General features: G+C 43.1%; 1 protein-coding gene across 1 annotated transcript in view; it reads left to right on the top strand.

Moving 5' to 3' along the window:
* Window positions 1–13,362, top strand: part of LOC135651195 (aminopeptidase P2-like) — a 45,399-nt gene extending 32,037 nt beyond the window's left edge. The window contains exons 11-13 of the mRNA XM_065171089.1: window positions 8,745–8,837; window positions 9,968–10,048; window positions 12,894–13,362. Coding sequence (XP_065027161.1) covers window positions 8,745–8,837; window positions 9,968–10,048; window positions 12,894–12,965 — 246 coding nt within the window. The 3' untranslated portion in view covers window positions 12,966–13,362. The remainder of the gene's footprint in view (window positions 1–8,744; window positions 8,838–9,967; window positions 10,049–12,893) is intronic.
* The last annotated feature ends 3,408 nt before the right edge of the window (window positions 13,363–16,770 follow it).

Raw genomic sequence — 16,770 nt, 5'->3', positions numbered from 1 at the left:
GGCTCCTATAAGATGTAGGTTTAAATAGATTCAATGAATTTGCATTATATTAGGATTGAGATGATTCTGGACAATTAATTCTTGTTATGTAAGGTGATTCTAACCAAAGTTTGTCATACCGCAGCATGCCACTTGGTATGGGCTGCATGTACTGGTCCAATAGGGGACCGGTATAGGTGGTATGTCAGTATGCCCCCATGTATCATATGTCGGGACATTTGGTATGGCTTGGTATAGCTCTATACCGACAGTTGCTCAGTATACTGAAACGGACTGGTAAGGCAAACCATAATTCTAACCCATAAATATAGCATTGTAGACAAGAAGAGAAGAAAATTAGGTGAAAGAAAGGAGAATAAGGGCCTGATTTTCTATTGCAAGAACATAATAAGTAAAAGGAAATCTCTGTCTCCACTCTCCAGGTTTTAGTTTCTGAGTGCAATACTGAAAAGCATCCTTAAATAGGATTTAGAGCATTCCAGTGCCATCATGGCTGATATATAGGTTCTCATGGAATCCATTTGAAAAGGATAGTATAATATGTCATCTCAGAAGAAAAAAATGGTGAATAATTTTCATGCTTGAAGTGGACAAATAACCAAACAAAGGTTGTCCATAATTGCAGTGAAGTTAAAGCAGGGATTGCCTAATTTGCACCTGATCAGATCGCCACATGAAAACAAACTATTCCCAAGTTACCTTCTTCTTTGCAACAATTTTTTAGTACTAATTGTCAAAGCTGCAAATATTTTTCACTGATCCACCAGCTCATTTGTTTTTGCAAGGTATCAACAACTCTATGCACCAACATAATATACTTTAAACCAAGGTTCGTTATACCGTACCGTATCGGCGTTTCGACCCGGGCTCGGTACGGTACGGTACCGGTGTACTAGGCGGTACATTAGGGCGTATCGAGCGGTACACCCTGGTGTACCGAATAATTTTTTATTTTTTATTTCATACTGTAGCAGTGCTACAGTATAGTACTGTAGCACTGTAACGGTACCGGGCGGTCCGCGTACCGGTAACCTGTCGGACCGGAATGTACCGTCCGTACTGGGCGGTACGCTTCAGTATGTCAGACCTTGCTTTAAACCAAGGTTTTCAATTTCGAATAATACTGTCCGTACCGGTTCGTCAGTAGACCGGTACACGGACTGCCCGCTACCTGGCAATTTTTTTTTACTTATATATATATATATATATATATATATATGTATATATATATAAAAGCGACGTCGCCCCGCGTGGGGAGAAGAGAGGTGACGTTGCAGATTTTTTTTAACTTATATATATATATAGAAAAACGGGGTGACGTTGCCTTGTTTTTCTGCAATGTCGCCCCGCCTGGGGAGAAGAGAGGCGATGTCGCCTTGCGTGGGAGGCGAAAAAGATTTTTTTTTACTTTATATATATATATACATACACACACCGCTCTGTCACAGACTTAGCTGGTTTTGACTAAGTCGTGCAGCATCCTTGCGTATTCATCCGCAAAGGTCAACCTCCCCGAAGCCTCCCATGGTTCCTTAGAACCTACAAAAGAGAAAACGGGATAGAGAAAACGCCTCACTCGGGATCTACAAGCAAACATCTCCGAAAACACTTCATAGACAATGCAAATTACAGACTTTACAAGCTCTGAACAATTGCACAACAAAGGGTCAAAATGGTCCACTACAGACCGAAAATCTCTCACAAGTGTCCACATGACACAACTTTTATTTACAAGCCTAAAGCGGTTACCAAACCCAACTAAAATGGGACTATTAAGCCTTCGGCCGTCCCTCTACATGCTGTGCAAAGCATGATCATGCCAAAAGACACGGACATACATAAGCATTACATCAAACATCCTGTGTAGAAGTTTGTCCGTGACATTCTCCCCCACTTATTCCTTCGACGTCCTCGTCGAAGCCTTTTGCCGACACTACAACTCATCGCCTTTGCTGAGTCTTCAATCTTTTGCTCTAGCTGCAATGCGCCTCTTGGCTCCCAACTGCTCTCCGCTGCTGTTGTTAAGTAGTCGAACTTTTGATCCGCTATGCTGTTTCAACTCGTCAATGACTTTGACTCTGGTGTGGGGTTGGCTGAGTTGTGTTGATCCTTGTTGATTCCTACGGATTCTCCAGATGAAGGAAAAGGCCATCCTTACTATGCGTTAGTCTCTCAAATACTACATGCTGCTTGAACTGGGTGGATGCTTGTTGGAGCTGTAACGAGCATCGCCTCGCAAACTTTCGAAGTTTTGGGTCCTTCTTCTATAAAATGTCCATCGACTCTTCTTTCATTTAGTTGTCACTTCCAAGTAGATTCGCATCACTTCTGCTTTCGATTGACATTCTGTTGGGAAATGAAGCAGATAATATACTCTCAGTAGCACTGATTACCATTGGTGAGGATTTGACAATTATTGTCTTTCATTATCTTCGAATGGTCTTTGAACTTGTGCAGCGCTCCTCTGCTGGATAGATAAGAGAATTGGGGTACTCGGTTTCACCCATTCTCTTAAAAGTTGAGAAGGCAATGGTTACTTGACTTCGCCCGCCTCCTCAAGGGTTGTACTCCATGCATCGAGCTGGTTACTGACCTTCGCCTACTCTTTGCTCACATTTCTGAAGCACTTGAAGTGTTTGCACTCCTTGCATTGAGTTAGCTACTGTGATTCGCCTTCTCAATGCCATTGAACTTCTGGAGTACAGGAAGTTTTCACCCTAACTTGGAGTAATTCTCTAATAGATTTGATCGCCTCTGGGATTGTATTGTCTTCTCCATCAACCCTGTCGCCTACTCCACTGAGTAGCGAAGGTACAGCACCGCGTACTGCCTGCTTCGTTCCTTGGTCGTGCACTCTTGCATGACCCGAAGTCCTTCACTTTCGGCTATCTTGATGAGAAGCTCGTTGATACCGGTCTTACGAAGTTCCTTGGCCTTTTCCCTTCAGCCTTGTCTCGGTACTTGGAGTTTGCCTCTGCATGCTCCACCTTCTCGGCCACTTTCACGACCAAGTGCTCTCCCTCCATGAGAGCAAGGGATCAATGACTTTCACGGAAGTCTCGCCTCTGCAGTACCATGGCGCTGTCATGCCCATGGCCCTACTATCCGTCGCCTCGCATCTGCATCCCTTTTCTTCACGATCAGTAGATATGTCTCTGTGGCACTCCTCCGAGTCCACCTCCATTCTAACTGATGCTTGATTTTGGGTAGCTAAGTCCCTCTGGATTCGTCGTCGCTTCCTCGCCCCTTTCGACCCCTGCTTCAACACCTCTGTGTTCTCCAAGCAGCTCCCTTTGGTCGATGGAAAGACAGACTGCAACTCCCATGCATGGCCTCTGCCATGACGTTGTAGGATTTGCACCGATTCTGTTATCCTTAGCTTCCTTGGCAGCAATGTTCGCTTACTCGACCTTGTCCTCTGACTTGCCGGGCTCCCTTAAGCGAATATGGGCTCTAGAGCAGTCCAACTCTCCAGCTACTTCGATCATACCTCTGCATGATCAAGTCCCTCCTATGGGACTCACTGGTACTTGCATTCGAACTTGTCCCTTGGTGGAACATAGCCCCCATATGCTGATGACCAAGGCTTTTATCCGATGCAAAATTCGATGCACGTATGGAAGACCCGCCTCTGCGGTACCATGGCCTTCACTCCTTGAATCTATATCCCTTCTTGCCGTCGTGTTGTTCACCGAAGTGGAGCTTCCAGTAGCTCCCGATCATACCTCCGTATGATCTAGTCCCTCACGGGACTATGTCGTGTGTATCGCATTGCCACGAACTGTTCCACCACGATCCGCTGCACCATGTCGCCTCCTGGTGACATCTCTATTGCATTCTGATCCTTGCGGGATGAACTCGAATTGTGATCCCTCCATGTGTGGCCTCTGCCAATACATCACAGGGCCTCTTCCACTTTCGATTTTGTTCGCTCCTTTGGCAATCGACCTTCATCCACCCACTCTTGGGTCACACCTAGATGAAGCACCGCTTAAGGACAATCCATCGCCTAGTAGCTCCCGAAGTCCATCGACTTTGCTGAAAATGGTGCACCATTGTCTGGATCCTGGGCCTCTGCCCCTACAAGCACAATCTCCGCTGCACACCGCTTCCTGCCTAGCAACTTGACTGGCAACACTGAGGCATATTCTTCAAGAGTACCCGCCTCGGCGTCCTCTTGCCCCGTGCCAAGGCTTTCTGGACCCAACTTCGCCTCCGCAAATTGAGTCGCCTTAGGTCCTCAATCAAATGCTTCTACGAGATAAGGTGTATGTGCCCAGAAGCTCCCTTTGTCTTTGGCGCCATGCAAGATGAGTCCGCTCCGTCAGAATGAAGGACCCATGGAACAACATGATCTTGCTCTTGCCTCTGCAAGAGTTCATGTCCTTGACCTCTATCGAAGGAAAGCATTGTGCCTTCGCTCCATGTTCCATCTTCTATGCTGGCTCCCTTCATGCGGCTTGGGTACTTCGCCAAGTTACACCCAAGTTGCTCCGCTCCCCGTTTTTGCATTGAGTTGATGGTGGCCCTCGCACCCATCATTCCACGGGTCAGCCCTCCCTTGAGTGTGATCTCCATATCGACTCCAGGTGTGCCTTCATTTGTATTGCTTTGGGTCGCTCCCCCACTTGATCTCGCAATGCATCCACCGATGCATTCTCTTAAGCGAGATCATGCGACGACTCCTCGCCGCTCGCTCGGTCCGTTGAGTATCGTGGAGTTGTTGTTTTTGAGGTACTACTCCAAAACATGTGCGGTCTATTGCATATGATACTCCCTCTAGAGAGCCGGGACTTATCCCTCATGGATATCTATCCCATTGGAGCAACATCTCTCTTCGTTTCGAGGACCACCATCCCCTTGGACTACTTCGATTTGCTGAACAAACTGCGCATTGTTCTGCCTCCTGCAAACGCACTTGCTAGATTGCGACTCCACGTCAATACGGCCCCCACTGCACCACTTAAGGCCTAGCAACATGCTGAACTCGCTGCACACTTCAGCCTCCTATGGACGTATCCTTCACATGCCGAAGAGAAAGTTTTAATGCTCCATGGCGCCGAGTTTCGATCGCCTTAGGATGGCCGCGAACATTCCATCGTCCGCATACAAGCCCATGCATGAGTACCGAATTCTTCGAGTTAGCAATTCTCCTCACCTCTGTGAGCTTTGCACAACTCTTTCGGTCGCTGAGCAACTCATTCCACCTTGCATGGTCTCATCCTTTACCAAGCGCCTCGCTTGCCTTGAGCACCATCAAGTATTGTTGTCAATGACGAGCCGTAGTTCGAACTCAGCCATCTCAACCTTTGTGTGCTCCACATTCTTCCCAGCTTGCTTGTCCTCGTGGTGCCTCTTGCGCGAAGTGTTGGCCATTCCTCTGAATACCACTCTCAGATGCCCACTCCTCCGAGTGACTCCTTTTCCCTACATCTCCATACCCGTTTTCCCCCAAACGGTCGCGCGTGTGCTGACTGCCCTCAATGCAGTCCTACTAGGTCCCCCACGTTTGCATGCCAAGTGTTTCTATTAGTGCTTGTCCCGCTCTGATACACCATCTGTCACGGACTTAGCTGGTTTTGCCTAAGTCGTGCGGCATCCTTGCGTGTCCGTCCGCAAAGGTCAGCCTTCCCGAAGACTCCCATGGTCCCTTAGGACCTACAAAAGAGAAAACGGGTTAGAGAGAACGTCTCACTCGGGATCCACAGGCAAACATACCAGGAAACACTTCATAGATAATGCAAATTATAAACATACTTTACAAGCTCTGAACAGTTGCACAACAAAGGGTCAAAATGGTCCACTACATACTGAAAATCTTTCACAAGTGTCCACATGACACAACCTTTATTTACAAGCCTAAAGCGGCCACCAAACCCAACTAAAATGAGATTATTAAGCATTCGGCCGTCCCTCTACATGTTATGCAAAGCATGAACATACCAAAAGAGATGGACATACATAAGCATTACATCAAACATCCTGTTTAGAAGCTTGTCCGTGACAATGTGGGATGAACTCGAATTGTGATCCCTCCATGTGTGGCCTCTGCCAATACATCGCAGGATCTCTTTCACCTTCGATTTTGTTCGTTCCTTTGGTAATCGACCTTCATCCGCTCTTGGGTCACTCTTAGATGAAGCACCACTCTAGGACAGTCCGTCGCCTAGTAGCTCCCGAAGTCCATCGACTTCGCTGAAAGTGGTGCACCATTGTCTGGATCCTGGGCCTCTGCCCCTACCAACACAATCTCCGCTGCGCACCGCTTCCTTCATGACAACTTGAATGGCAACATTGTGGCATATTCTTCAAAAGTACCCGCCTCCGCGTCCTCTTGCCCCGTGTCAAGGCCTTCTGAACTCAACTTCACCTTCGTAACTTGAGTCACCTTAGGTCCTCAATCAAATGCTTCTCCGAGATAAGGTGTATGTGCCCAGAAGCTCCCTTTGTCTTTGGCACCATGCAAGATGAGTCCGCTCCATTAGAATGAAGGACCCATGGAACAACATGATCCTGCTCTTGCCTCTGCAAGAGTTCATGCCCTTGACCTCTGTCCAAGGAAAGCTTTGTGCCTACGCTCCCTGTTCAATCTTCTATGTCGACTCACTTCATGCGGCTTGGGTACTTCGCCAAGTTACACCTAAGTTGCTCCACTCCTCGTTTTGCATTGAGTTGATGGTGGCCCTCGTGCCCACCATTCCACGGGTCAGCCCTCCCTTGAGTGTGATCTCCATATCGACTCCAGGTGTGCCTTCATTTGTATTGCTTTGGGTCGCTCCCCCACTTGATCTCGCAATACATCCACCGATGCATTCTCTCAAGCGAGATCATACGACGACTCCTCGCCGCTCGCTCGGTCCGTTGAGTATCGTGGAGTTGTTGTTTTTGAGGTACTACTCCAAAACATGTGCGGTCTGTTGCACATGATACTCCCTCTGGAGAGCTGGGACTTATCCCTCATGTATATCTATCCCGTTGGAGCAACATCTCTCTTCGTTTCGAGGACCACCATCCCCTTGGACTACTTCGATTTGCTGAACAAACTGCGCATTGTTCTGCCTCCTGCAAACGCACTTGCTAGATTGCGACTCCACGTCAATACGGCCCCTACTGCACCACTTAAGGCCTAGCAACATGCTGAACTCGTTGCACACTTCAGCCTCCTATGGACGTATCCTTCACATGCCGAAGAGAAAGTTTCAATGCTCCATGGCGCCGAGTTTCGATCGCCTTAGGATGGCCGCGAACATTCCATCGTCCGCATACAAGCCCATGTATGAGTACCGAATTCTTCGAGTTAGTAATTCTCCTCACCTCTGTGAGCTTTGCACAACTCTTTCGGTCGCTGAGCAACTCATTCCACCTTGCATGGTCTCATCCTTTACCAAGCGCCTCACTTGCCTTGAGCACCATCAAGTATTGTTGTCAATGTCGAGCCGTAGCTCGAACTCAGCCATCTCAACCTTTGTGCGCTCCACATTCTTCCCAGCTTGTCCTCGTGGTGCCTCTTGCGCGAAGTGTTGGCCATTCCTCTGAATACCACTCTCAGATGCCCACTCCTCCGAGCGACTCCTTTTCTCTACATCTCTATACCCGTTTTCCCCCAAACGGTCGCGCGTGTGCTGATTGCCCTCAATGCAGCCCTACTAGGTCCCCCACGTTTGCATGCCAAGTGTTTCTATTAGTGCTTGTCCCGCTCTGATACCATCTGTCACGGACTTATCTGGTTTTGCCTAAGTCGTGCGGCACCCTTGCGTGTCCGTCCGCAAAGGTCAGTCTCCCCAAAGCCTCCCATGGTTCCTTAGGACCTACAAATGAGAAAACGGGATAGAGAAAACGCCTCACTCGGGATCCACAAGTAAACATCTCCGTAAATACTTCATAGACAATGCAAATTACAAACAGACTTTACAAGCTCTGAACAGTTGCACAACAAAGGGTCAAAATGGTCCACCACAGACCGAAAATCTCTCACAAGTGTTCACATAACACAACCTTTATTTACAAGCCTAAAGCGGCCACCAAACCCAACTAAAATGGGACTATTAAGCCTTCGGCCGTCCCTCTACATGCTGTGCAAAGCATGAACATACCAAAAGATACGGACATACATAAGAATTACATCAAACATCCTGTTTAGAAGTTTGTCTGTGACAGCTTGGTATACAATATTGTACCGTACTGAGTGAATCTCGAAACTTCGGTACAATCAAAACTCAACCATAAAGTTTGCCCAAGAAAAGCATCTGAGTTAACATGGAGATATAGCAAATTAAGTAATCCACTATAAAGCCATTTGGGCTTAATAGTAAGATAAATGCAATAAGAAAGTAATTTTCTTGCAATAGAGGTTGATATGGTGGAGTTTGAGAAAGCTAAACTTAGATGAAAACAGTCTTTGGAGGGTCATAAAAAACAGTCTGACTAATTAGGGTCAATCTACATAGCCCTACCCCTGCTATCAGAGTGATGGTTTGTTGCAACCAAATATTAGCCACATTGAAATGATTAACCTGCTTACTTTTAACCTAGAATACTAATTAAGGTGCAACACTTTGAGATTGTCTAGCACATGATTAGCCAACAAACCTTCACAGTTAATATAGGTGACAAACTATTCATGTCACTATTTGCTATATGTTCCTAGTCTTTATTTTTATTTTGTGAGTTTAAGTGTAGATTTATTGTATGAAAAAGAATCTGTTGTTTCTCAAATGATTCACTTCTCATGTTTGTTTTTTCAGAACCTCCTTATTGTAAAAGAGGTTGAGTTGCCAAATTATTATGGAGGCATTGGTTACCTTGGTTTTGAAAAACTTACATTTGTCCCAATACAGGTATGTAAACATATTTTGCTCTGAAATATATTATTGTTCATGAAGAACTTGCAATTGGTGGTTAAATTGCATCCATAATAATTATCTCATATTTTATGATTATATTGATTTCCTCAGCACACAGAATCTGGTGTCCTCAATTTTGCAATAGAATCTTTATATCGTAGGTGGTAAAAAATATGGAGTATCCAATTTCAGTGAAAGATATAACAACTCTATTGATATTGTTAAATATTTGCAATATGTATTAGAAAGTTATACTATGTCAATCTTCTTGCAAGACATCAGTTAAGCAAATGACTAACGAAATACAACAAATTAGGAATTCAAATGACACATCAGGACTATTGTTCTTAGTCGTATCTGCAAATTTTTTAAAAAAGAAAACGAACTTAACAGAATGTGCCAAGGTATATGACAATGTGACTGGAATTTTGGGACGTGAAATTTCAACATGTGGCACGGATCTTGCCTTTAAGATTGTAAGGGCATGCATCAATGTATGGAACCATTAAACTTGTTGGCTTCAGTAGTTTCTGCTTGTAGAAGGCCTAATAAATTAGGCCTTCTGTCGTGAGAATATTAGTTAGATAATGTCAAAATCTTATTATGTTTTGTGGTTCTCTTAATAAGAGCTTTTAATTATGTTCTCTTATTATGTTTTGAAAGTTCCGATTGTTTTAACAATATATGTGAGCTTTTAAGTTGTTGAGATATGTATTGTTAATTGCCCAGAATGTTTAGCATGCATATTTTCTCTAATAGTAACTCTGCACTTGGCATGTGATATTAGGACAGACAAATGTGGATAGCACTAGTTTGATTGCTTAATATTTTGTATAATATCTCATCTGCAAGCACAATTAACTATATAGTTTGTGTACTTAAGCTGTCCTAAAATGTCCTGTAAAGTTCATGTATGCACCAAATAGATGTGTAATTGATCTAAGTAACTTAAGTACACAAGTATGACATGTTTTTAGGGAGAGAAGTGATTATATTAGATCCATGATATTCTCTCTTTTTCAAAGTTTGTGTAATTTTTTTTTTTTTTGGGATCAACCTTCTGGGAAATACTTGTCATAATAAGGACACATTAATTATTGTGTTTAATGGTCTTTTTTTGCTAGAATAAATTGGTTGACTTATCTTTGTTATCTCACGCGGAAATCAACTGGCTCAATGATTATCATGCACAAGTTTGGGAAAAGGTTAGTTACCTAAAGCATCTTAAAGCTAGCTTGACATATTTCCTTACTGTCCTATGATTGAATTGACAATTTAGTGTTTGAGAATTTTCTTTCAGCTAGTATATTTACTTGCATGGTTTTACCTAATGTTGCTTAAAGCTTGTGCAGAAAAGGAAATTTGTTATAATCTTTTCTGACTACCTTTACTTGATTGTGAGGTTGATCCATTACTTTCTAATGTTGGGTATCTTAGGTCCTCGGCAGTTGGGTTTGGTGGATTGTGTACGGTCAAGGGAAGATATAAGACAACAGTGATCTGATGGAATTTAAGTGGTAGGACAATTCAAGAGAAAGATGAAAAGGGGACAAAAAATAAATAAATCTTTTGCACTCGCTCAAAATCCTCATAGCTTACTTTAGGAGAAAGATTGTGGCCTCAACACCAGTGATTGCAAAAGGTGCTCGGGCGCTCGGGCGAGGCGAGGTGAGGCCCGAGTGCCTCGCTAATGTCCCAGGCGGCGCGCTTCAAACAGGCGCCGCCTGGGCGCTTCGGGCGAGGCGAGCGCCTGGGTAAACCAAGGCGATCGAACCAGAATTTTAGGTCTGGTTCGGTCCTGGTTCGGTTGTTAGTTGGTTCAATCGAACCAACTAAATCGATATAACCCCAACCCTAACCCTAACCCTAACCCAACACTAACCTGCTGCCGCTGCCGCTCTCGATCCCGATCCCGATCCCGATCGCGATCTCATCGCTCGCTGCCGCTGCTCCCGCTGCCGCTACTCGCCGCTGTCGCTGCTCGCGCCTCCCGCGAGCCCTCCCGCGAGCCTTCCTGCTGCTCGCGCCTCCCGCGAGCCCTCCCGCTGCTCGCGCCTCCCGCGAGCCCTCTCGCTGCTCGCGTCTCCTGCGAGCCCTCCCGCGAGCCTTCCCGCTGCTCACGCCTCCCTCGAGCCCTCCCGCTGCTCACGCCTCCCGCGAGCCCTCCCACTGCTCGCGCCTCCCGCGAGCCCTCTCGCCTCCTACGAGCCCTCCCGCGAGCCTTCCCGCTGCTCGCGCCTCCCTCGAGGTCTCCCGCTGCTCGTGCCTTCCGCTCCCTTTCCCTTTCCCGCTGCCGCTGCTGCTGCCGCTGCCGCCGCTCGCCGCTACTGCTGCCGCCCCTACTGCCGCCGCTCGCCGCTGCTCGCCGCTGCTGCCGCCGCCGCTCGCCGCTGCTGCCGCCGCCGCTCGCCGCCGCTTCCTCGTTTCTCCATCAGGCTCAGTATACTCTTAATATTAAGTTTATTTGAATTTTGAAATGATTAATTTTATGTTAATAGATTAATAATATATTATTTTGATTTTAATGTTGTTAATTTTTATTTATTTGAAATTATTTATTTGAAATTATTTGAAATTTTGATTTTAATGTTTTGAATTTTGAAACTTTTTGTTAATGTGACATTGTGATTTTGTATCTTAGATTTTCTTAATTTAATAGTATATTTTTATTTAAAATTTTAAATAATTATATTATATATTTTTATAATTTAGCGCCTCGCTTCGCTCGAGCGAGCGCCTGGGCGAGCGCCTAGCGCCTCGGGCGTTTGTGGACCTTGGCGCCTAGCGCTTTTTAAATCACTGCTCAACACATCACATGTCATGAAAAGAAACATGCATTCATTCATTGATGTCGTAGTCACAATCCCTTTCTTCATTGACTCCCAACTATAAGAAGATAAAAGAATACAAAAATAAGGAAAGAATATAATGTGAGATTACAGTTAACAAAATTATTTGAAGACATCAATTATTTATTGTATCCTTCTTTGACGAAGATGATTTTATATATTTATTTTGATGAATATTTTGCCTTATTTGTAAATTTTTCAGCCATGATGGACCTTCCTTATAGAGACTGAATCTTCAATAAAAAATTTGTAATTATTACAGAAACCCAAAATTTGTTATCTTTCATTTTTCTTTCTTCATTGGTTTCATTTTCTTCTCCTTGAGCAAGTTAGGAAACTAAATTATTTGTCATGTGACAACTTATGATTTTTTAAAATGAAACCCTTTTCAGTACTAAAATGTTTTCAAAGAAAAAAATTAACTAGAGTAAAATGAAAACATGTTCAATTATATCAAAATCCAAATTTTCACCAATTGAAAGCAGTTCAAGTTGTCATTTCTTCTTTCTACACCTAGTAAAAATCAGAATTCATGCCTAGTCTAAAATCAGAAAGTGTCTCGATTTCCATCATGTATTGTCCTTGTTAGGGCACTAATCCTGCACCATGCTGCTATCATACACACAAGTGTACTCGTCTCATTGAGCTGAAACAACTCTAAGAACCTAGCCCACGATCTGTTAGCCAAACGAACCATATCAAGTATTCTGATACCATATACAAGACCTTGGAAAATCTGCTTGACCACTAAATCACATGGAATTGACATCTTTCTCCTGATGATTGCAATAATATACTTTATCTCTAGAAATAAGTCAATTCCATGGTCTTAATGTGAGAACAACTTTATGGAACATTATAGGTCTATTTTATTTTCATCTACAGTTTATCATAATTTCATCCATTTCACTAAATAAAAACAATTGTATGGTGTGTGCGGTAGAAAAACTTATAACAGTAGACATCATGCCAGAAAGTCATGCCCATTGCAAGAAACCTGTGACCACACATTTCATCTGTGCAGGGCCAATTACTTTGTTTATAGCATTTTTGAAGATGCCACATCCCTAGAATTAATTAGTTGCTCTTTTACCATGGTCAAGAACTAGTCAATCATCATATTCTCTTTGCCGTGGAACTCCCAAGTCTGGTGAGTGACCATTGTAAACTATTGATGAAGTTTTTTTTTGTCTTTCCACAGGTTTCACCTATGTTGGATGGTGGGGCTCGTGAATGGCTTTGGAATAACACCCGGCCTATTCCACAAGACTGAACTTTTCTTTTGTCCTCTCACAAGAACAGATCTGAGGGCTTCAGATAAATGTACTCCAATATTTATTTATTGAATTGGCATTACTTCTCATATGATGGCAGGAGGACAAAATATCCTTATCCTTCAGTGGATATTGTGGTGTTTATCCTTATCCTTGTGATAAATCAGTGTCAATAATTCCTGAGGACAAAATCAGTGGTATTTATTGAATTGGCATTACTTCTCATATGATGGCAGGAGGACAAAATATCCTTATCCTTCAGTGGATATTGTGGTGTTTAGCCTTTCCTGAGTACATGCCCAGCTATTTTGGAGTCAATAATTCGAATGTTTTATAATCCATGTTCTTTTGCGTTGGATATCTGAATTATAAATATGGCTCTTAACAATCTGAGCATATGATTTTGTTTATTTGTTTATTGTATGAGGTGATAATTTATCTGCCAAGATATTACCTCTTTCTAACTAAGATCCTATCATCACAATTATAGCTTGATCATATTTTCAAGCACACCACATCCTCTTTATGATAAATCAGTCGATAGGATAGATCCTTTCAAAACCAAATGCTACAGTAGGCTCTTGAAATGTTGGCTTCAGTAGGCTATTTAAATGTTGGTGAAACTCAATAAATTCGACATATCCCATCATTTGCAGACTGCCATCAAGGCGTAGGCCTTGACAAACTTTGTAATGGAGATAATTATCAAGGCGTAGGTCTTAGCAAACTTTGTAGTGGAGATGACTATTATAGAAAAACTTTGTAATGGAGATAATTATCAAGGCGTAGGTCTTAGCAAACTTTGTAGTGGAGATGACTATTATAGAAAACTCCTCCACTGAGCCTATGTCTTAGCAAACTTTGTAGTGGAGCAGCTTATAAATATGTACTTTGATTTGACTTGAAAGTGACTAACAATAAAACTGAATATAAAGCTTTACAAATGGGTCTTCGTCTTAGTAAAGAAATAAATGTGATAAATATAAAAGTTTACGACTCTCAATTGGTCATCAACTAAGTAAATGAACTATATAAAGCTCATGATCCCACTATAGCGCATATCTAGCAAAGACAAAGCAAATAGTAGCTGACATCCCTTTATTTAGTATTGAACAGATTCCTCGGGACTATAATATAATGGCTAACTCTATCTCAATTATTGAAATTCTACTTGGATCAACAAAAGTGAGATGGTAGTGACATCACTCGAGACATTTGGATGGGGAATATCTAATGGTACCTCAAAACATGAGTTTTTTCGGTAGATCCGAAAGAAGCATAACGGCTCCAGAGACAACAAGCATGGTATAGCATGATAAATGATAAACGATGTACTCTACAAATGATCTATAACATAGCCTCTCCTGTATTGCCTTCACCCTAAGGAGGTTGCTTGAGTGTCATATGAAGTCCATGAGAGAACACGTGGAGAATATATCGGAGCATAATCTATTACCTTCAAAATTCTATAGCAAAAATATTATTGTCCGACCCTTAAGTAGGATGCTCTGGAGTATGTACACTGTTGTAGTGTCAATGCAATGCTTGAATATAGAGATTCCCCTCAACCGAGCTGACTCCCTTGTACTCGACATCGCCTTTTGCCATATGGAGGTTGGACATTTTATGACCATTCTCTCCCGCCTTAGGCCAAAGAAAGTATCTTAGTAGTTGGAGTTGACTATTTAACTAAGTGGGCCAAAGCGGACCTTTGGCCTCCATCTCATAGGTAAGTCAAAGGGTTCATTTATAAAAAGTATAATCTCCCAATTTGGCATCCAACGAATTATATTCATCAACAACGAAAAGTAATTTCAATAATACCAAGTTTAAGCCAAAGTCACCAATAGAGTCATTTTTGAAGATTTGAAAATAAGGATGGCCGAGGTCAGAGGCACCTAAGTGGATGAGATCTCTTGAAGTGCACCAAAGGTTTCCATAGAAGAATTACCTTTTTGCTTAGCATATGGAACCAAAGCTATAGTTCCTACTAAGCCTTAACTACCAACTATCTAAACCTAAAATTATAACAAGGGGGTGTCAAATGTTGAACTTTGAGTGAATCTTGACTTAATTGATGAAGTCAAAGGAAGGGCCCATCTCATAAACTTAATGAAAGATCTATGTTCAAATCCTTTAATAAATGGGTTCAACACCAATGGCTAAAGGTGGAAGACTTGATCTTTCAGAGGGTTGAAGTTAGTGATCCAAATCATACCAAGGGAAAGTTGGTGTTGAATTGGGAAGAGCCATATCGAATCTTGGAGGAAGTTCAACCAGGAACTTATCGACTCCAAACCCTAGGCGGGTTGAACATGCCTTAGACTTAGCACACTTCTTATCTCAAAAAGTATTATATGTAAGTTTATGAACATTATCAAGACACAAATTTTGATACAAATATTATAAAAGTCCTTTTTGTTAGGATCGGAGCGGTACTAAGAGGGGGGGGTGAATTAGTGCAGTGGATTAAAACTCATAAGTTTGAAAATGATTTTGTAAATGCGTAGAGATTTCGATTCGACAATGAATGACTTGGTGAAAGTAGCTCGAGTAAAGTGAGAAGATAAAAAACCAAAAGCTCGTTGCTATATAAATAACGGTTTAAGAAAGGTAAACACTCACACATTCAAGGAACACACCAATTTAAAGTGGTTCGGTCAAAATGACCTACATCCACTTGCAAAGCCTTCTTCAATGAGGCTCCCAACTTCTATTAGTAAATCACTTTGAAGGGGAAGGATAAATACCCCTCTTACAACCTTTTACAAGTGGTTCACACTCTTACAGATTTTCAAAGAGAAAGAGGATGTGAACACTTAAGCTATTGAAAATAAGACTTGCTAAATACTTTGCTAAGGCTTTTTCTCAATTTCTAACTTCTCAAAGGTTGTATTCTCTACTGAGAATTGAGGGGCATTTATAGGCCCCAAGAGGATTCAAATTTGGGCTTCAAATTTGAATTGCTTTTGGGTTTCCCGGTGCTGGCGGTGCCATCGCCTGTCAGTGTTTGACACTGACAGTGTACTGGCGGTGCTACCGCCCAGTCCGATGGTCCCACCGCCGAACCTCTCAGGTGCTGGGCGGTGCCACCGCCCAGTCCGCCGGTGCCACCGCCTGGACTTTTCAGATCACTGGTTGGGCTCCAAACTTGGCCTAAACCAGTCCAAATTTGGGTCCAGTTGGCCCATAACCAGATTATAGGATTAACTCTTAATCCTAATCCTAATTATATGTAAACTATGAAATTAAATATAGTCCTAAGCAAGTTTTTAACCGGCAATGTCGAGTTTCCTTCCGGCGAGCTTTCCGGCGAACTTCCGGTGGACTTCCAATACACCCTCGGATTTCTTTCGGCGGACTCCCAGCAGGCTCCCGGTCTTGTGGCGACTTCAGCGAGTCTTTGGCAAGTAGCCGAACCTTCTTAGTAATCTCCGTGAACCTCCGATGATCTCTCCAATGGACTTTCGAAAACTTTGGCAAGTCCCCGATTCTTTCTCGGTTGGTTCCTGCAGCACTTTCGATGAATCTTCGGACTCTCGGCGGACTCTCGAACACCCATTGAACTTGACTCTGGTAGACTTGCTTTATGTCTTCAAGCTATCGTAGTTAATCCTGCATACTTAAAACAAAACTTTGATCGAGACAATTAATCCTAAGCAATTAAAACAAAACTTCGTCTGATTCTTCGACACATCATCCTCTCTTGCGACCAATTGCCCAATTGCCCAGTTAACTCTGTAACTCCAATATCCTTGGCACAATCTCTGCTCTTCTTGGCTCGATGCCCGAATCCACGGCTAG

Source organism: Musa acuminata, chromosome BXJ1-4, assembly GCF_036884655.1.
Source record: "Musa acuminata AAA Group cultivar baxijiao chromosome BXJ1-4, Cavendish_Baxijiao_AAA, whole genome shotgun sequence".
NCBI lineage: Eukaryota > Viridiplantae > Streptophyta > Magnoliopsida > Zingiberales > Musaceae > Musa > Musa acuminata.
The sequence above is the reverse complement of the archived record's forward strand: the minus strand, read 5'-3'. Positions and strand labels throughout refer to the sequence as shown.